This window comes from Marmota flaviventris, chromosome 12, assembly GCF_047511675.1.
Source record: "Marmota flaviventris isolate mMarFla1 chromosome 12, mMarFla1.hap1, whole genome shotgun sequence".
NCBI lineage: Eukaryota > Metazoa > Chordata > Mammalia > Rodentia > Sciuridae > Marmota > Marmota flaviventris.
In genome coordinates, this window is record NC_092509.1 from 23,517,619 (window position 1) to 23,538,287 (window position 20,669).

The following is a 20,669-nucleotide window of genomic DNA, read 5'->3' on the forward strand; positions in this document are numbered from 1 at the left end:
GGAAGCGAGACCGAAGGACCAAACAGGGTGGAAAGTGCGCGTGGGGAAGCTTCCGCGCGTGCGCAGTAAGGTCTGTCTGCCCGACCTTCAAGCAAGGCCGGTACCACCACCATGTTCTCTCGGGCGAGTGTCTCTGGGCTGTCTGCCCGCGCTTTGCAGTCGCAATGGTATGGCAGATTGCGGGAGGACTGCGAATATTGGAGGAATGGAAGAGCTCGGTCAAATGGGATGGAGGTGGGGCGCGGGTGGGGAGCGTAGACCGACCTGGGGCCGCAGGGCCCAGTTAGGCCCTGGGTTCTGCAGAAGTCTCGCAGCTGGGGCAGCAGGAAGCTGCTCCGAAGCGGGGAGGGCGCGCGCGAAGGCTGGAGGGGGTCAAAGGGAGCAAGGTCACGCCACGTCCCTTGAGGCTGGAAGGGTCATCTGGGACCTCGGGACTGAGACCTTAGTCCGAATTAATGACGGGGCGACCTGGAATTCATTCAGCTCATAAACATCCAGCTTCCGCTACTACAAACTAGGCGCAGAGTCTCGGGAAGCTGTTAGCAGGGTCCGCAAGGTGCAGGCAGGAACTAGGAAAGGCCTCGGGCAAGGGTGCGGTGTGCTTTATGTCCTTGACGCGTGTTCAAAGACTCCAGTGCTGGGCAGAGTGACCCTTTGAGAGCTATCGTCTCAGTGAGCACCCACAGTGTAGCGGGCGCTTTGCTAGGTACTGAAGAAACGAAGGTGAAAAAAAATTAGTGCTATCATGGCAGATGGGCGTCTTGGTGCATAAGAGACTTTAAAGATCTGACTATTGATGAAGTAGGGAAAGACATATAGCCACCTTCAGAGGATTATGCCGAAGCATTAACCTGCAAGGTCATGAAATTGTCCAAAGGTCCTGGGAGGAGGCGATTGTGTGTGTGTGTGTAATTACAAATGTCTTTATTCATTTTTAAAATTCTCATTTGTTATACATGACAGCAGAATGCATTTCGATTTCATAGTACACATATGGAGCACAATTTTACATTTCGCTGGTTGTACACAAAGTAGAGCCACACCATTCGTGTCTTCATATATGTACCTAGGGTAATGATGTTCATCTCATTCCACCATCTTTCCTACCTCCATTCCCCCTACCATCCCCTCTCCCCCCAGCGGCCCTATGCAAAGTTTCTCCATTTCTCTCATGCTCCCCCTGCCACACCTCCATTATGGATCAGCATCCACTTATCAGAGAAAACACTGGGCCTTTGGTTTTTTGGGATTGGCTTACTTAGCATGATATTCTCCAACTCCATCCATTTACCTGCAAATGCCATGATTTTATTCTCTTTTAATGCTGAGTAATATTCCACTGTGGATGTATACCAGTTTCTTTATCCATTCATCTACTGAAAGGCATCTAGATTGGTTCCACAATTTAGCTATTTTGAATTGTGGCTATAAATATTGATGAGGCTGCATTGCTGTAGTATGCTGTTTTTAAGTTCTTTGGGTATAAATGGAGGAGTGGGATAGCTGGGTCAAACGGTGGTTCCATTCCAAGTTTTCCAAGGAATCTCCATAAAAGGTGCTGTATGTTTGGACAATTTTTAAAATTCTCTGGGGTGAAAAATACATATCAGAAGGCCTAGTAATAGATGATAAAAATTGTTATGTGGTTGGCATTGTATAATGGTATGAAATACTTTGAAGCTAGGCAATTTTATACAAATTGCTGAGGGGATTATTAGCTACAGGCTGTGTCCTAGCAATTCCCTTGTTTTATAGTATGGAGAATTTCTAAGGAGCTATAGCACTTAACTAGATTTTTGTATCCTAATTTATGAGAAGAGTCTATTAATCATTGATTGAGATAGATTGGTCTTTTCATTAAGCTGAGAGTTTATAGCAATATACAAGAGTTTCAGGATAATGAGTAAGTTCAGTATAGTATGAATTATCTACATAAAATTTTTGGTGGCTTAGCCTCAGAAATCGGATTTTTCTTCCGTTCTGAAAAAGAACATTCAAGGGAATTAAGTCACAGTAATTAAATTCTCAGTTGTATAGATTTTCCCATTTATTAACTACTGAGCAAATGTTTGTGGAGTGCCTACCCTACATCAGTTGGCACCATGGAAAGTGCTAAAATGTAGTGGCAAACAAAACGAATATCACCCATTGAGGTTCCTGGCGTGACTGTTTTTGGTATGCTGAAGTGCTGGGCGAACATCAACTCTTTTTCTTCCTATCTTGCTGTTCATTAATATAATCTGTCAGTATTTTTAGAAACTTAAGCAGTGTTCACATTATTCTTTAAAAAGTGGAGAGGGGCTGGGGATGTAGCTCAATTGATAGAATGCTTGCTTTGCATGCACAAGGCCCTGGGTTCAATCTCCAGCACCATATATACAACACACAAAAAGTGGAGAGAGCTCAGTGCAGTGGACTACACCTAATCTAGTGACTCTGGAGGCTGAGGCAGGATTCTGTATCAAAAAAATATAAAGGGCTGTGAAGTTAAAACAGTATGGGTTTTTTTTTGTTGTTGTTTGTTTTTTAATATTTTTGTTAGTTATTGATGGATCTTTATTTATTTGCTTATATGTGGTGCTGAGACTCGAACCCAATGCCTCACACATGCTAGGCAAGTGCTGTACTACTGAGCCACATCTCTAGCCCCTGTTTGTTTGTTTTTGTGGTTCTGGGGATTTAACTCAGGGCCTTGTACATGCAAGGCAAGCACTCTACCAACTGGGCTACATCCCCAACCCAGAAACACTATGTTTAGACAAAATTCTAAAAATAACTTTTATTAAAACAACTACAAGATAATTTGAAGGTATTTTAATAAAGGTTTGTTTTAAATAAGGGCTCTCAGAGGCAACTACTGTGAGAAACCTAAATTAGAATCTCAATCAGCATATAAAGGTCATAGTCCTGACCTTTGGGAATGTTGATTTAACAGGTAGAATATGACTCTTCATCAAACATCAGCTTCAAGCTGGTTATGGTGGCACATGACTTTAGTTCCAATGATTCAAGGAGGCTGAGGCAGGAGGATCATAAATACGAGACCAGCACCAGCAACTTAGCAAGGCTTTAAGTAATTTAATGAGACCCTGTCTCAAAAAATGAAATAAAAAGGGCTAGGGATCTAGCTCAGCGATAAAGCACCTCCGGGTTCATCATCCAATACCTTTGTCCCCAAAGGTGTAAGAAGATTATCATATCTGCCAAGAGGAGAAGATAGAACCATGGTGGGAGTTGAAGTGTGAGGTACTACTTGGTGTAGAGTGGTGATGGACTTTTACACTGGCATTCTATTTTAGAATTAGACACACTTCATATTTTCCCTGGAGAATTAGTTGATGCTGCTTCTTAATTTTTGTAACATAAAGCATTATTTGTTTTTAAACATGTCTCAAATTGCAGTTTCATTGAACAATGAACCAGTCATGATTCCCTCCTCTGCTGTGTTCAGGTTTTCTAACAATGTTATATGATTATAGTAGCTACTGGTGATCCTGACTGGTGTGATTCTCTATCCAGTGTATTTGATGTATTTCAAGTTTCACAAATTATCTCCTGAGGCTTTCTCAGGACATGATGCAGTGATTCAGAACTTGTTCTCTCAGTGCAAAATCTTCTCAGCACAAAATTCAGTAAATCAAGCCATCCCCCAAAATAGTTCATGGCTATTTTGATGGTAAAAAACAAAATAACAAAAACATAAAAGTCATCATTATTGCTAAATGAAGGCTAAATATGAGAGTGCTTCAAAACACATGAAATCATAGCATGTGCACAGTATAACGGATTATGGAAATGTTTCCTCTTCATACCTTTCACTTGGAATACTTAGGAAAACCAAAATAGTATATTCATCCAGATGTGACATGGAATTCAAATTTGTTCCATACAGTATTCTCTAATGAGAAACTTGTGTCAGTTAAATTGAAATGCCTGCCTAAAACCATAATATCCAAATGTCATTTGTGACAGCCCATAAATTTAAGAGTGTTTGGAGTGAAAAAGTCATTATACTGAAAAAAGAAAGCCAGCCAAAAATGGTATTACTTTTCAGATGCCATTATGAGCAACAGTTGTTAATAGAACAATTGTTATGTCCCTAGTCTGTACTCTGTCAGACTTTGCCAGTATTTTTCAGTTTTTAATCTTTTAGTATATCCATTCTCATACTAAATGTGTAAAACCTCCTATTTTACATGTAGTCTGCTTCCTCTTTATGAATGAGTAATACTAGTATTATGCTGGATAAGTCAAGACTTTTAAGACAAATTGTTTGGTTTTGACCTTCCATATTTATTTTTATGCACATAAACACAATCACAAGAATGAGACCATAGAACACATATCATTTCATACCTGCATTTAAAAATTACTATTGATAAAACGTCATTTTTTTAGTAGAGTTTTAGATATGTAGGAAAGTTGAACATTTAGTATGGAGATTTCATGTACCCATCTACCACTCTGAAGAGTTTCCCATACTGCTAATATCTTATAGTGGTATAAGTACTACAATTAACAAACCATTATTGATACTATTATTAACTGAGTCTATAGTTTCAATAAGGTTCACTCTTTCTCTTATACAGACCTATGGGTTTTGACAAGTGCATAATGACATATATTTGCTATTACACTATCATGCAGAACCGTTTCACTGCCCTAAAAATTCCTCCTCCCCTGTCCTCAAAACCCTCGCAACCACTGATCTCTTTACTGTTGCTATGGTCATTTCTAGCACAATATATAGCTTTTTGCAGATTGTCTTCTTTCATATAGTAAATATGCACTTAAGGTCTCTCCCTGTCTCTATGGCTTGATAGCTCATTTATTCTTATTACTGAATAATACTTCACTGTGCAGATGTACCAGAGTTCGGTTATCATTCAGTCACATATTGGTGTCCTTCAGGTTTTGACAATTATGAATAAATGCTGTAAACATTTGTGTGTGGATTTTGTGTGAACATGTTTTCAGGTCAGTTGGGTAAATACCTGTGAGCATGATTGTGTAATTAGATATTATAGCTTTATGAGAATCTGACAAACCACTTCTCCCAAAGCGACTATAGCATTTTGCACTCCCACTGGCCGTCAATGTGAGTTCCTCTTGCTCCACATACTTGTTATCATTTTTTAAAATTTTTTAGTTATAGAAGAACACAATACCTTTATTTTATTTAATTTCATGTGGTGCTGAGAATTGAACCCAGTGCCTCATATATGTGAGGCAAGCGCTCTTCCACTGAGCCACAAACCCTACCCTTGCTATTTTTTTAATGGATTCTTCTAAGTATATAGTGGTATCTTATTTTGATTTGCAATTCCCTAATAAGTATATGTGCTTATTTGCCATCTAAATCTTTGGTGAGGTGTGGAAATCTTTTGCCCATTTTTTTATTTGGTTGGTTTGTTATTTTTGTGTTTTAAGAGTTTTATATTTGGGGTCCAGGTCCTTTATCAGAAATGTTTTGCAAATATTTTCTCCCAGTCTGTAGCTTGTCTTCATTCTCTTAATAGTGTTTTTCACAGATCCAAAATTTTAGATTTTGATAGTTAAATTTTTTTTTTTTTTTTAATCATGGAGCATGCTTTTGGTATTGAATCTAAAATCTCATTGTGAAACCCAGGTACCTAGATTTTCTCCGTGGTATCTTCTGGAAATTTTATACTTTTGCATTTTACAAAAGATCTGTGATTCACTTTGAGCTAATTTTGTGAAAGTGTCTAATTGTTCTAGCATTCTATGTTGTAAATAGTATTATTTTTCTGTTGGATCGGTTTTATTCCATTGTCAAAGATTAGTTGACTTTTGTGTGGGTCTCTTTCTGGGCTATTATTCTATTTTTGTCTGTTCTTTCACTAGAAAGTCTTGAAGTCAAGTAGTGAGATTCAGTTCTCTTTTTCTTCCTCAATGTTGTTTGGTCTAGATTTTTGCCTTTCCATATTAAATTTAAAATTAGTACATTGATGTCCACAAAGTAACTTGCTAAAATTTTGATTGGAATTGTGTTGTATCTATATATCAAATTGTAAAGAACTGATCTTAGTAACATTGGAACTTTCTAGCCATGAATATGGAATCTCTCCATTTGTTTAGAGCTTTCTTTTATAATTATTTTTATGTGTATAATTCTGTGATGTTTTATGACTTCAAACTCCATTTGTTTGTAGCTGGTACAGTGAGCCCTTATGTGCTGGTTCTGTGTCTGCAGATTCAACCAACTACAGATCAAAAATATTTGGAAAAAAAATTGCATATGTACTAAACACGTACAGACTACCCTCCCATCATTATTCCCTAAACAATACAACAACTAATCTAGAGATAATTTATATGATGGGGTCGGGGATGTAACTCTTGTGGTAGAGTGCTGGCCTAATGTGGGTGAGATCGTGGCCTCAGTCCCCAGCACCACACAGATACACTTACACACTCAACACAAGTTCACAAGAGGATATCGGTAGGTTACAATGCTATTTTATATAAGGGATTTGCTCACTGAGGATTGTGGTATCCATGAGTGGTCCTGGAACCAAACCCAATGGATACTGAGGGATAATAGTATATAGGTAAGCAATGAACTTTACATAAATTAACGTTATATCTTGCAATCTTGCTATGTAATTGCTTATTGGTTCCAGGTGAGGTTTTTTTGTTTTTTTGTTTTTTTTTCTGATTCTTTGGGATTTTTCTACATAGATAATTGTGTCATCTATGAACAAACAAGGTTTTCTTTCTTTTCTCCCAATCTGTTCACCTTTTACTTCCTTTTCTTGACTTAACTGCATTTTCAATGATTTTCTGTATGATGATGAATAAAGTGGTTAGAGGAGACATTGTTTTTTCATAGTCTTAGGGGCAAAGGTTTCTAGTTTTTCACCATCTTTATATGGTTTTTGTTAGGTTGAGGAAGCACTCCTCTATTTCTAGTTTACTGAGAGGCTTTTCATGAATGGGTGTTAGAATCTGCTAGATGCTTTTTCTGAATCTATTAATGTATGATTTTTCTTCTTTAACCAGTTAATGTGTAGATTATCTTATTTGGTTTTTGAGCATTGAGTGAGCTTTGCATACCTAGAATAAGTCCCACTTGGCCATGGTGTATGATTGTTTTAAATATATTGTTGGATTTGGTTTGCTAATACATTTATTGAGTAGTTTTGCATCTGAGTTTATGAGAGATGTTGGTCTCTGGTTTTTGTTTCTTATCAGGTTTTGGTATTAGGTTGATGCTTGCTTCTTAGGAAGTACTTCTCTGCTTTTAATTTGATCTGCTGTTTTGGGGTAGGTTTTTGCTTTTTTTTTTTTTTTTTGGTACTAGGGATTGAACCTAGGGGCACTTAGCCACATCCCCAGCCCCTTTTTTATAGAAAGGGTCTCACTGAGTTGCTTAGTGCCTCGCTTTTGCTGAGGCTGACTTTGAACTCTAAATCCTCCTGCCTCAGCCTCCCAAGCTGTTCGGATTATAGGCATGCGCCACTGCTCCTGGCAGTTTTTACTTTTAGCGTCAACTAGTTATAGTTTTTATATCTATATCTCAACTCTCAAAACCTCTCACTTATCATTGGACAGTTCTACCCTGTTCCCTAGTCTTTTTAATTGCTTATTTTTCAAAACTCACTATCTCCAGGGTGTTAATCCCAATTCAGTTTTTCTATATTGATTATGACAGCATCATGCACTCAGGTCTTCAAATTATAAACTTTTGTCAGTCTCACTGTTTTCCTTCTCACTAAGAATTTGTTCTTAAGTCCAGTCTCATTGCTTTGCTCATTCTTTAGTCCAGATTCTTGCTGTCTCTTGTCTGGAAGCTGCACCAGCAGCCCATGTCTCCATAGTATGAATATTCATCCATATTTCTGCTTCATTTCATGCTTGTCACTGCTATGTGAAAACTCAACTGATTCATCTTTTCTGTACTATCTCCTAAATAGTATTTACACTGCTTTACTTTCTAATATTTAAAAATATTAAATATTTAAAATAACATTTAAACACAACCTGTGTTTCCTGCTTCCCCTGCTGCATACCTAGCCCATGAGATCGTCTTTCAAAATTGCATCCAGTTCTGAGAATGTCCACCTTTGCCTGGCTTTATGCACAAATTTACTGATTCTTCAGTTCTCCCATGTAGCTTTGCTGGCCAACATGAGTACTTTGTGTGAATAACAAAGGCTTAAAGATAATAATTTATAACATGTTGTCTTTCAGCTGGGGTAGGGATCCTCTTATTCATCTTTCACTAACTTTCAATCAAGTCTAATCATTTTTATCTATGTGCATTGGCATTTTAATATTCAAGATGGTAAATATTTGATTAAATTTGATGTAAAACTTGAGTTGATAATACGTTTCTGGTGGTCAGAAACCATATCCTATTCACTGGAACATAGAAGTTTATTTCATTGAATTTAAAAAGGTAAAAATAATTTTAAATAAATGTACTTCCATCCATGTGGTCATGTTAGGCTCTGTGATTGATAACTATTATATATTATTATATTAATATTATAATTGTTATTGCTTCTGGCGGTTGAACCCATGGGCACGTTACCACTGAGATATATCCCCAACCCTTTTTAATTTATTTTTAGACAGGGTCTCACTAAGTTGCTGAGGCTGGCTTTGAACTTGTAATCCTCCTGCCTTAGCCTCCCAGCTCACTGGGATTCAGGAGTGCACCATTGCACTGGACTGGATGCTCAGTATTAATTTAAAACATTGCTTTGCCCTAATTTAGTCAAGGATTTCTTTTTAGGTTTGTCTGGCCTTGATTTTAAGTAATTAGCCTAATGAGGGAAAAAGACTTTTCTATCCTGGAAGTAATATAAGCAAAGATGGAGATGGGAATGGAGCATTTTTTACTACCATTGAGACTTAAGCAAATAGTTTATGTTATAGTTAGGCCAAACAAAACAAAGTTTTGGTACAGGCCTTGGTTATTACTATTGGGAATTTATGTCTGTGTCTTTTTATGTACATTCAGACTACTGTATTTGACAGATTGTTTCTCATGGATATTTAAACATTAACTCTGAACATGTTTTTTAGATAGTGGAGCTATAGTTCAGAAAACTAAACTGTTTTTAAAACTTTTATTCTCAGGATCCAAGTTCGAAATATGGCAACTCTGAAAGATAGTAAGTATGTTATATGTCTCAATATGTGAATTAAGGAAAACTAAATTTTGACAAATAAAAATACTTTCAAAATATACCACTTGAGCCCATTTTATACTGATCATAATTGGCAAAATGAATCTATATTATGTATGTGAGATGTTGGACTTGTTTTAGAAAAGTATAATGAAAAATTTTTATTCCATGTCTTTAGAGTAATAATGATATAACTAGAAAAATTTATAATGTTTGCATATACATATATACGTAATGTTATTAAATATGTGGTTAAGGCTATTTTTAGTGTCATTAAATATTTTAAATATATAATGTACTATTTTCTCTTAGGTTGCCATTTGCTTATTCTGTCCAAATAACAGCTAGTCATGCCCTTTATTAGTACTAATTTTAACTGAACACCAGTTTAATATCATGGTGATTATTGATGGTTTAAGTACTAATTATTCTACCTTGCACTTTAGAAAAAATTTCAGTGAATTCACAAATGAAATTATATTGTAACTCCTTTCAATTTTCAGTTACCAGGCGACTAAAGTCAATCAAAAACATCCAGAAAATTACCAAGTCTATGAAAATGGTAGCAGCAGCAAAATATGCCCGAGCTGAGAGGGAATTGAAACCAGCTCGAGTGTATGGAATAGGATCTTTGGGTAAGAGAAGAATTTGATTCACAAATTATGAAGAACGGTTTAAACATAAAGGTTATTTATGACTTCTCTTTAGTGCTTTCTGTAATACCAGGCCTATTCTGAATACTTGACGTGTACTCATTTTTCACATACAGCCGTTCTACACGGACTCATAGCAACCCTGCAATAGGAACTGTTAGGGTCCCTGCATATCAAAGTTAAGTAACTTGCCTAAGGTCACATATAAATGGGCAAGAAGTGACTGTGTAACCACTGTATATGTAACCTTAAATATTCTGAAGTATTTCCTATATTATTAAATATACCATCAAAAGCACTTGAAAAGATAGTACATGAGACAGAGAGATGCTTGATTGCATCGTGTTGCCTTTGATATGGTATTTTAGGACTGTAGGGTGAGACGATTGAGGGTGGAGAGATGGTGCCCTGCAAAGGAGAACTGGTGGAGTGGTCATGGATATGACTTTTAATGGTGTTTTGAGAATCTCTGTGATGTAAAAACAGGGAAAATAGATGAGAACCTTCATTTTTATGACACTTAATCACAATTCTTATCCTTTCAAAAGCATTAACACATTTTTCTTTAATAATTTTATGTAGTCCATTCTTGATTATTCTTTCTAATGGAGAAAAAAAGTGAGATGATAATTTCAAAAAGAATTTATATATTTTAGATGCTTTTATACTTATTTGATTATTGATTTGTCTGGAAAGAAGCAAAATTGGAAAGAACTGGAAAGTTCCCACCATGACCTGTAGCCATTTTCTTTGAACTCATGCATTTTTTTGTGTCATTTACTTAAGGCTACCTCAAAGAATTTTTAACTTCTTATCATGAAACGTTTCTTATTTTTTATTTTTGGTACCAGGGATTGAACCCATGGTGCTTAACCACTGAACCACATCCCCAACCCTTTTTATATGTTTTTTAAATTTAGACACAGGGTCTTACTGAGTTGCTTAGGGCCTCACTAAGTTGCTGAGGCTGGTTTTGAACTTGCGATCTTCCTGCCTCAGCCTCCTGAGACCACTGTGCCACTGTGCTGACTTCTTATTATGAATGCTTGGGGCCTCACTAAGTTGCTGAGTGTTGAGAGCCACAGCCAGTCGGGATGGCGCTCCTGGCATTTTGCCAGAAGGAGTAGTTGAGAGGTGAGCCAGGGAGCCATTAAGATGATGATAATTAAGTTAAGTTGTGTATAATTGCTATGACTGGATGATGCTGGATTGAAACAGGCTGTGTATTCAGTTGTATATAGGCCCCTGCTGTCCGGCAATAGGGCGGCTCCTGCTGCCTCTGCACTTGCTACTTTTGAGTTCTCACAGAGTTCCCTTTGCCTCAAGGAGCCGGTTGAGAGCTGGGAGAGTTCCAGGGAGCGCGTGTGGAGTGCTGGTGGAGTTAAGGCAATAAAGGAGTTCCTGTTTGAACCTACAAGTGCCTCCTGGTGGCTGGGTTATTTTGTGCCCAGCCAGGCTGCGGCAGCTGAGGCTGGCTTTGAACTTGCGATCTTCCTGCCTTAGCCTCCTGAGCCACTGTGCCACTGTGCCTGACTTCTTATTATGAAACTTACATAAATTTGAAAGTGAAGAAACTCATATAGGAAGCCCCCATTTATTTGCCACTTAGCCTTAAAAAGTCTCAGCTCAGGACCATTTAAATTCTTAAATTTGGGGCTCATATCTTTCCAAAAGAATATTTTTCATTTTAAAGAAGATAGTCCCTACTGCTCAGTTCTTAAAGCCTTCCAACTGGCATCCTTACTTCTGCTTTTGCCACTTTCCACTTTTTCTGCATCCCACAGCCAGAATGATTAGGTTGTGAAGCAGTTCATGCTGACCCCTGCCATAAAATCTCTTTACAGTTAGCATAAAATTGTTGTTACCATGGGCTTCAAGTCTTTACATGATTCTGTACCTCCCACATACCTCCCCGCACCCACACTGCTGTTTTAATTTCCTCTGCTCAAAATGCTACTCCTCTTCATTTCATGCAGGCCTTCTTAAACCACCTTATCCTGAATCATCTCTGCAATACTTCATGCATTTGGATTATGCTTCCTTATTTCCACATGACACTACCTGTCCTTGTTTACTTGTTTTATTATTTGACTCCCCAACTTGAGTAGAAGCTTCATTCCTGAATTCCCAGCACCTAGAACAGTCACTGTTCAGTAAAGGTACAAGTGAATAGGACTAAAGGAAAATGATTCTTACCAACAGAATGTTTTAGCAAGCAGAATGTTTAAATATAAACTTAGAAGGCAAAGTTTGCTATTTCCAAATGGAAGATAATATATTTTTACATTTTCTGCAGATTGTATATAAAGCATATCTATGCATTAAGTGTAGAATTGCCTTCTGCAGTAACTTTTTGTACTCTTCTGTACCTTTTTAAGCATACATTTGTCCTGCAAAAGGAAATTTTATGTAAGAAAATAGAACAGGACTCAGATGAAATGGCCTCTCACTTTAATATTTAGTACAGAAGAGAGTTGGTAGGTTAACTATCCAGTCATTTCAAACCCACTGACTCCCATAAGACTCATTCTCAGGTTGGTTGTGATGCTCATTTCTAACCTAGAGTAGATCAGTGATTTCCAGTTTATATAGGATTATGTCTTACTCATATTATTGGATACCTAACTTTTAAGTAGAATGTGTGGCATAGTGGGCATTCAATAATTCTATCTCCACAGTCTCTCTTTTTTTTCCTTTTACTTTTTTCTGGTGCCAGGGATCAAACCGGGGTCCTCGTACATGCTATGCAAGACTCTACCACTGAGTTGTACCCCTGGCTCTTGAGATGTAGTATATTAATTACTGCATTTTCATACCAAATTTCTCAAGCCAAAACTAAGGCCAGGTTAACTCTGGCAAACAGAAGAGTTCATTAAAAAATTATTCTTTGACTTATTTATATATAAAAAGGAAAGTCACTGAACTATTTACCTTTCTTGTTAATAAATATAATAATGTTCCCCCCAAAAGTTCATAGCCACAAAATACTCATTTAATAAAGGAGAAACCAGGGGCTGTGGATGTGACTCAGTGCTGGAGCTCTTAGCTGGTGTGCATGAAGCCCTGGGTTCAATCCCCAGAACCACTAAATAAATAAATAAGAAACTGGTTCAGATGGCTGAATAGAGTTATTTGCAGTATAAAAATGAAAATTCAAGTCAAGGCTGCCATTCAATTTCTATGCCCTTTAAACTAAAAAGTATGAACTGCTAGATATGAAATGGTTAAAAGTTTTAAATATTGGGCTGGGGCTGTAGCTCAGTGGCAACGCTCTTGCCTCACATGTGTGAGGCACTGGGTTCAATCCTCAGCACTGCATAAAAATAGATAAATAAAATAAAGGCATACTCTCCATCTATGACTACAAAGACAAAAATTAAACCAATTTTTAATAATATGTTAAAGATTTTAAAATAGACATTTTATGCTGTGCAAAACATTTTTTAAAGAACTTTAAAGAAGTATTCTTCCCATTCTGCAAACTTTGGAGTTGAGTATTTACTTCTTTCTATTCTTTATGGGAGATCCTGTGATTGTCTTATACTGAAGAGGAAAATAGCAGGAATTTTCTTGAAGTGGATAAATGTGCTCTGTTCTTTTTTTTTTTTTCCCCCTGTGGTGCTGGGGATTAACCCAGGGCCTTGTATTTGGGAGGCCTAAATGCTAAGTGCTCTGTTCCTTGTTTTTGTTGTTGTTGAAGTGGGTGAATATAATGGCTGCAAAATGTACCTTGCCACCTCAGGGAGTGCCAGCTGTTAAAACCCTGTTTGGTCAAGCCATCCTTCCCAAGGGCTGCTTCTAGCCAGTGACTGAGTATAGGCAGTTGGGAAAGCAGGTCTGTTTTAGGGAGACTTGGGCTCCCAGCAGCCTTAAACTGCCAGTAGTGAAGAAATCTGCTGCCTAGCCTTTCCTCCTCTCCTTCCTGCAGGTCAGGCTTGCATCATGGTAGATGGCTCTTCAGCCTCTTTTGACTTATTCCTGTTTTCTCTCACAAGTATTTTCATAGTAAAATACTGTATCTTTAATCTCATTTGCCTTTGTTTCTTGGAAGACTAGTCCAACACAGTTGATAAATAATACCAAAAATAAATTGTCTTTCATTACTTCAAAATTAGTAGTTTTTTGTAAGAATTTGATATGCAGATTATATAAGCAGCTTAGTAAATATTTGTTTCCTGCTCTTTCAGTTGTATGCTGGAAGTTTGCATTCTCTAGAAGTCTGGTATCTAGACAAGTAGGTGCCTCTATAATTCTGCGCTCTTTACAAGTTTTTTAATTGTGCTAGAGATTTCTTTTAGTCAATATTTAAGAGAATTGGCCATTAATTGACCCTTAGGAAACTTTCTTACATACAGATTTAAACCTTTCTGGTTTTCAGCCTAGTTGTAAATAGAGTACCTACACAGACACTTTTGATTATACTTGTCAAGTGTCACTTAAATTTAATTGCATATTGTGAAAACAGCATGCGTTGGTAAACTAGGGATTATTATTATACTTACTATAAATTGCATATTAAGAAAAGCTGTTTTTTTTTTTTTTTTTTTTTGGTGTGTGTGTGTGTGTGTATGTGTTTCAAGCTCTGTATGAGAAAGCTGATATTAAGGTACCTGAAGACAAGAAGAAACACCTCCTTATTGGTGTATCCTCAGATCGAGGACTTTGTGGTGCTATTCATTCTTCGGTTGCCAAACAGATGAAAAGTGAGGTGGCTACACTCACGGCAGCTGGAAAAGAAGTTATGCTTGTTGGAGTTGGTGATAAAATCAGAGGCATACTTCATAGGTACATTAAATGTCTGTTGTTCGTGTTCATAATGGTGCAAGCATGATGAAATGGAAGTTTCTTTGATAGTTTAATCAAATATCGTTTTTAGTTACCTTTTTTGGTATACTCACAGAGATTTTATTTTTTATTTTATGTTTTTTCAGGATATATTGGAATATATATTTCCCCCCTTTTTACTTGCTTTCCCTTTTGTCCCTCATCTGTACCATAAGTTGAATACAACGGGAATGTCCAAAGGTTTTGGCAGTAAACCAAACAAAGAACTTTAGGAGGTGTCACAGAGCTAATATGCACAACAACTTAACTCAGAGCCATCACCACTCATATTTCCCTAAACACTTATTCCCTGGTGATATTAAACTATTTTATGTGTTCTGTAGGACACATTCGGATCAGTTTTTGGTGACATTCAAAGACGTGGGAAGAAAGCCCCCTACTTTTGGAGATGCATCGGTCATTGCTCTTGAATTACTAAATTCTGGATATGAGTTTGATGAAGGCTCTATCATCTTTAATCAATTCAGGCAAGAAACAATTAGAATTCAAAGTTCTTTTCTATTCATGTTTTCAAATAACTAAATGTTTTAATTTAAAAATTATTGAGATTTATATTTGCTTTTATGATTTCTAGGTCTGTAATCTCCTATAAGACAGAAGAAAAGCCCATCTTTTCTCTTAATACTATTGCAAGTGCTGGTAAGTAGTTTTTATATGGAAAGTATTTTTAGATATGGAATGGAGAGAGTTGTACACTAAGGAATGTAGTATTTGTCCAGAATGTCCTGTTACAAACCTGGTGCAGTGATACACACCTCAGCTCAGGAGGCTAAGGCAGGAAGACTGCAAGCTCAAAATCAGCCTCAGCAATTAAAGCAAGGCCCTAAGCAACTTAGGAAGACCCTGACCCAAAATAAAAAGGGCTGGAGGTGCTGGGGATGTGGCTCAGTGGTACAGCACTTGCCTCACACATGTGAGGCACTGTGTTCAATCCTTAGCACTGCATAAAAATAAAGAAAGGTATTGTGTCCACTTACAACTGAAAATATATTAAAAAAAAAAAAAAAAGTAGGAGTGGGTTGGGGATGTGGCTTAGTGGTTAAACATTCCTGGGTTCAATCCAGGGAAATGGAAGGAGGGAAATGGGCTGATACGTTTTTACAACATTAAAACTGAAATTCATATCAGCATTTAGTTCTCCCATTCTTTCTTATGCTTAGAAAGATTCTTTCATTTAATTTTCCAGTTGACATTCATATTTCTTCAATAATTAAATGGCTAACTTGAAATTATTGTATCACACTATAGTGGCTGGTGAGGGAAGTAATTGTTTTATTGAAAAAAAAATTGCTGGATTTGTGATACTCTGGTTGGTGCTATCCAGAGGACTTAACAACCATGAAGTTTAGTAATTGTTTTGAATGTCAGCTTCTTTGTATTTAAATTTCTCAAATAGAATATCAAAGGCTTTGTTAACATATTATATTTTGCTGAAAATATGCTATGATATATAATACAGAAATAGATGAAATTATTAGAACAGATTTATTTAACTTTAAAATGTCTATAAAGGATTTTTATACTATTAAGCTGTTTTTGATGAACTTAGTCTTTGTTCTGTATAATTTCAAAGAAATGTATCACTTATTTTAACAGAGAGCATGAGCATCTATGATGATATTGATGCTGATGTGCTGCAAAATTACCAAGAATACAATCTGGCCAACATCATCTACTACTCCCTGAAGGAGTCTACCACCAGCGAACAAAGTGCTAGAATGACAGCTATGGATAATGCCAGCAAAAACGCTTGTAAGCGCACAATAAGGACAGAACTAGCAGTAATGTTTGTGAGCCCAGGGTGTACCTCTGCTGATGTTGCCCAGAGTAGCATCAAAAAACAGGAGCCAGGTGTGGTGGTTCATGCCTATAAACCGAGGCTGAAGCAGTAGAATCCCAAGTTTGAAGTCAACTTAGTAAGACTCTGTCTCAAAATAAAAATACAAAAGGACTGGGGATGTAGTTCAGTGTTAAAGTGCCCCTAGATTCAATCTCCAGTACCATAATCGAGCAGGGGGGGTCGGGGGGGACACCATTAACAATATATTCTCTGCCTTAGAGGGAAATGCATCTTACTTGATAGATTTGCAAATACTGTGCAAGGTAGCCTATGGAAGATATAAAAATGCCTTCATAAAATTCTTTTTGAGAAGTCAGTTTGGGAATCCAAGAAGAAACAATCTCTTGAGGTGGATCTGTAGCTCAGTGGTAAAGTGCTTGCCTCGCATCTGTGAGGCACTGGGTTTGATCCTCAGTACCACATAAGAATAAAGATACTGGTGTTCATCCACAACTAAAAAAAAAAAAAAAAAACTCTTAATTTTAAAATGAGCAAGAGGCTAATTAACCAATTATTCTTGTTTGGTTTTATTTTTATTTTATTTTATTTTTTTTTGGAAGCTGAGATGATTGATAAATTGACTTTGACATTCAACCGCACCCGACAAGCTGTCATCACAAAAGAGTTGATTGAAATTATCTCTGGTGCTGCAGCTCTGTAAGTAATTACAGATTGTTCCCTCAGAGGGGTTTTTCTGACTCATCACCTTGCATGTGCTTGTTTAGCCTTGGCTGCTTAAAAAAGTTTTGTGTTTTGTTTTGTCTATTAAGGTTGAAATGATTCATTGCTTAATCTTTTGTCCTTACTCTTAGGATATAATGATTTGATGGAAATGAGATCTCTTTGGTTTATTGTTTCAGTTGAAACAGTCAGGCTTAGTTTCTTCTGTTCAGGGATCATGGTATTGCTAGCTTTCACTTTTCCATAAGTGTTAGGAAGGAGGATATGAATGATTATCATTTGTAAAATCTGTCTTTGATAGTTAAAGCATTGTAAGCCATACTTTGTGAGTTATAGGACTGGTTTTGCATAACTCTATAAACCATTGAATAGAGATAGAGTCCAGGAATTCTTTTTAATTGTTGTTTTCTGTTCGAGTACCATAAGATACATACTGCCTTCCTCAAGAAAATTGGTAGAGAAAATTTAGTGATTGTGAAACAAAGGATAAGATAATGGGAATTTTGTTAAAAAAATTATTAAGTTGAACATCTACAGTGTGCAAAGTACAATGCTAGGCACAGTGTTAAGGATGTAATCCTCAAGACATTTATATTTTAATAGTATAAGGAAAATATATGTGTGATGAAAGATGAAATGTATAGCAAATTAACTTTGACTTATTCCATCTTAACCTCCTACTAATTTAAATACCTATGTAATATTTTAGGCCCATCTAACATAGATTTCTCTCTTGAATTAAAAAAGGGTTGAGCTGGGACAGTGGTGCACACCTGTAATCCCAATGACTTGGGAGGCTGAGGCAGGAGAATTGCAAGTTAGAGGCCAGCCTCAGCAACTTGGCAAGACCCTGTTTCAAAATAAAAAATAAAAAGGGTTGGGGATGTAGCCCAGTGGTAAAGTGCCTCTGTGTTTAATTCCCAGTACCAACCCTCCTCAAGAAAATGTGGGGGTTAAAGTTTTTGTATTTGCTTCTGTTTTAAGATAGGGTCTCACTATGTTGTCTAGGCTGACCTTGAACTCCTGGGTTCAAGCAATTTTCCCATTTCAGCCTCTCAAGTAACTGGGACTACAGGTGTATACCACTACACCTGACACTTCACAGGCACTTAAAACAAACAGAAACTGTTTGTAGCATGCGTGGTACAGTCTTAACAGAAAAAAACAGATGTTGAATAAAACACAGGGGTTAGCAAACTGGCCCAGAACTACATTTTTAAAGGATTATAAAAAGTCAGACAATATATGATTCACAGAAAAAATTTGCTGATCTTTAGTACATTATTAAGAAAATAACAGAATCCATTCTTTATAATATAATCATTCTGCATTACTATAAGGGATCCTATGTATTCTGGCCATCAACACTCTTTCCAGTCTAATCTCTTATTATTTCTTGCTTGCTTGAACCTCAGTCACTTTGATCTCTTTTCAGGTCTTCAAATACATCATTCTCTTTCTCACCTCTAAAGAAGTGGTTTGAGCTTTTGCCTAAAATGTCATTCTTATTTTCCCTTTGATCTTTGGATTCTTTATCTAATTGCTTCATGTTTATCCTTACCAATTGGGCTAGGGGAATCCTTTCTTTTAGAAAACCCTCCTTCACAGTTTGAGTAAGATACTCTTCTTTGGAATTCTGTGCTTCCCTTTATCTTGGCACTTAACAACATATCAAGAATTTGTCTTTTTGGGACTGAGGGTGTAGCTCAGGGTAGAGCACTTGCCTAGCACATGTGAGGCACCAAGTTCAATCCACAGGATTACATAAAAATAAATAAATAAAAGTATGGGTCCATCTACAACTAAACAATTATTTTTTAAAAATTGTTTTTTTTTTATTTCTCTATGCTCCTGAGGCTAGGATGGGATCATGTCCTACAATGGATTGAGAAGGCCCGGGTAGGGAGAGGAGGGGGAGAGAGGGCTGCATTTTGAAGGCCTGGGTGCTGTGTGAGATCATCCAGGGGACTCAAAAGTACTTTTTTGCTCTTGAAAAGGTGATTTATGAACTGTGATGATAAAACTTGTGTAAAAATGAGAATCAGGATGGAAATGAGGAGTGGGGAATTGGGACATAAAACTGAGAATTTTAGGGGGGACAAAATCCAGATAATTGGAACTTGACTATTACTTTTTTACTCTAGAAGTGTAATCTAAATCTTTATTTTAGAAGTTAGCTATGCAGTCCCAAAGTTGGATCGTTTATGACTGGACTTGCATGTTCTATAACTCATCATTTATGATTCAAAATTGTAATACGTAATTACAAACACATTGATTAGTTAGTAATGAAATTAAATGCGTGAATAAACCATAATATTTGAGGTGGCAATTTGCTAGCTTAAACTATAGAAAAAATAGTAACTTAAATTTGTATGTTCAGTCTTGCCTACTTGCATGAACATGTTTTTGTTGCTTCTAACCACAGTGAAATCTATAGCTTTTTATATCATTTAGTTATTTTTGAAGGAATACTTGGGTTAGCATTTATATGATATACTCAAGGTAGCATGTAAAGAAATGGACTATGATTAACTAGCATGGACTGCTTTTTGACGTGCTTGTTTTGTGTTTGTCTTTTTCTTCTAATATAATAACCAGGGATTAATGATCAAGTTCCATCCCCAGATGAGAGGTAAAGTGCACTTGCTCTTCTCATACTCCTTCAGAAAAGAAACCTAGATAAAACTAGAAGCCAGTTTAGCAATAACAAAATAGATTTAGATAAAACTAAAGCCAGTTTAGCAATAACAAAACTGCTTCTCTAAGAGATTTTAGATGAGCAGGGCAATTTGTAGTAATAGCCAATTTATGGAAACTAGTGGGCTTTGGGGCGCTTTTTAAAAAAAAAAAAAAAATTTTAATAAATTGGTTGGTCATAGAAAAGATATGGAAGGAAATAAACTTTAAGGATTTTTTTAATAAATTGGTTGGTCATAGAAAAGTATATGGAAGGATTGAGAATTAACATTATTTTGAGATATCATGTGTAGGTTAGTGAAGAGTGGTTCTCAAAATTTATGGTCAAAGAACACCTTAATGTCTGATTAACAGAAGACAGCTAGATTTTCATCTGGCTTTGTATTCATTTTGTTGTGATGTCATGCATCATGTAGCCTCTGAAAAATCATGATACACTCTATGAATAAAATGAGAATAAAACAAAAAATAACAGTAGTATGAAAATAGTTTTGCCCTTATAAAAAGTTTCCACAGACCAAAATTTGAGAATCACTGGAATATTTTATAAATTCAGTTCTTTATGTTCCAATTAAAATATGTTATCTCTTGACATCGTTATTTTCCCCAAAAAATACTATATGGTTTTTACTTGTTTTTTACTTTTCTTTTTCAGGTAAAGAAGGAAAATTCTCTGAGCTGATTTTATTTTTAGCTTACTGCTGTCTGTCAGAAGAAATGTGGTTCATTGTTTGAATTACTAAAGACAGCAAGATGTTTGTAAATTATCTTACAATAAACAACTTAAGAAAA

At 36.5% G+C, this 20,669-nt stretch overlaps 1 protein-coding gene across 4 annotated transcripts; it reads left to right on the forward strand.

Annotated features, from left to right (window-relative positions):
- Positions 1-47: 47 nt before the first annotated feature.
- On the forward strand, positions 48-20,669 carry Atp5f1c (ATP synthase F1 subunit gamma). 4 transcript variants are annotated; one of them, XM_071599788.1, is made up of 10 exons: positions 48-70; positions 9,109-9,143; positions 9,662-9,793; positions 14,392-14,596; positions 14,980-15,123; positions 15,231-15,295; positions 16,253-16,408; positions 17,057-17,153; positions 19,779-19,812; positions 20,533-20,669. In XM_071599788.1, exons 2-9 carry the CDS (start codon positions 9,125-9,127, stop codon positions 19,783-19,785), a joined length of 825 nt encoding a protein of 274 aa, XP_071455889.1. In that variant the 5' UTR covers positions 48-70; positions 9,109-9,124; the 3' UTR covers positions 19,786-19,812; positions 20,533-20,669. The 4 variants fall into 4 exon arrangements, with proteins under 4 accessions (XP_071455889.1, XP_027800651.2, XP_071455887.1 ...); XM_027944850.2 differs by lacking the exon at positions 48-70 and adding an exon at positions 77-167; XM_071599786.1 differs by lacking the exons at positions 48-70; positions 19,779-19,812 and adding an exon at positions 77-167.

What these genes read in the sequence shown, in the direction of transcription:
- Atp5f1c (XM_027944850.2), top strand. Translation starts at nt 112, where the DNA reads ATGTTCTCTCGGGCGAGTGTCTCTGGGCTGTCTGCCCGCGCTTTGCAG. An exon ending in TAATACTATTGCAAGTGCTG is followed by an intron (nt 15,296 to 16,252) that starts GTAAGTAGTTTT and finishes TTATTTTAACAG; the next exon opens with AGAGCATGAGCATCTATGAT. An exon ending in TAATGCCAGCAAAAACGCTT is followed by an intron (nt 16,409 to 17,056) that starts GTAAGCGCACAA and finishes TTTTTTTGGAAG; the next exon opens with CTGAGATGATTGATAAATTG.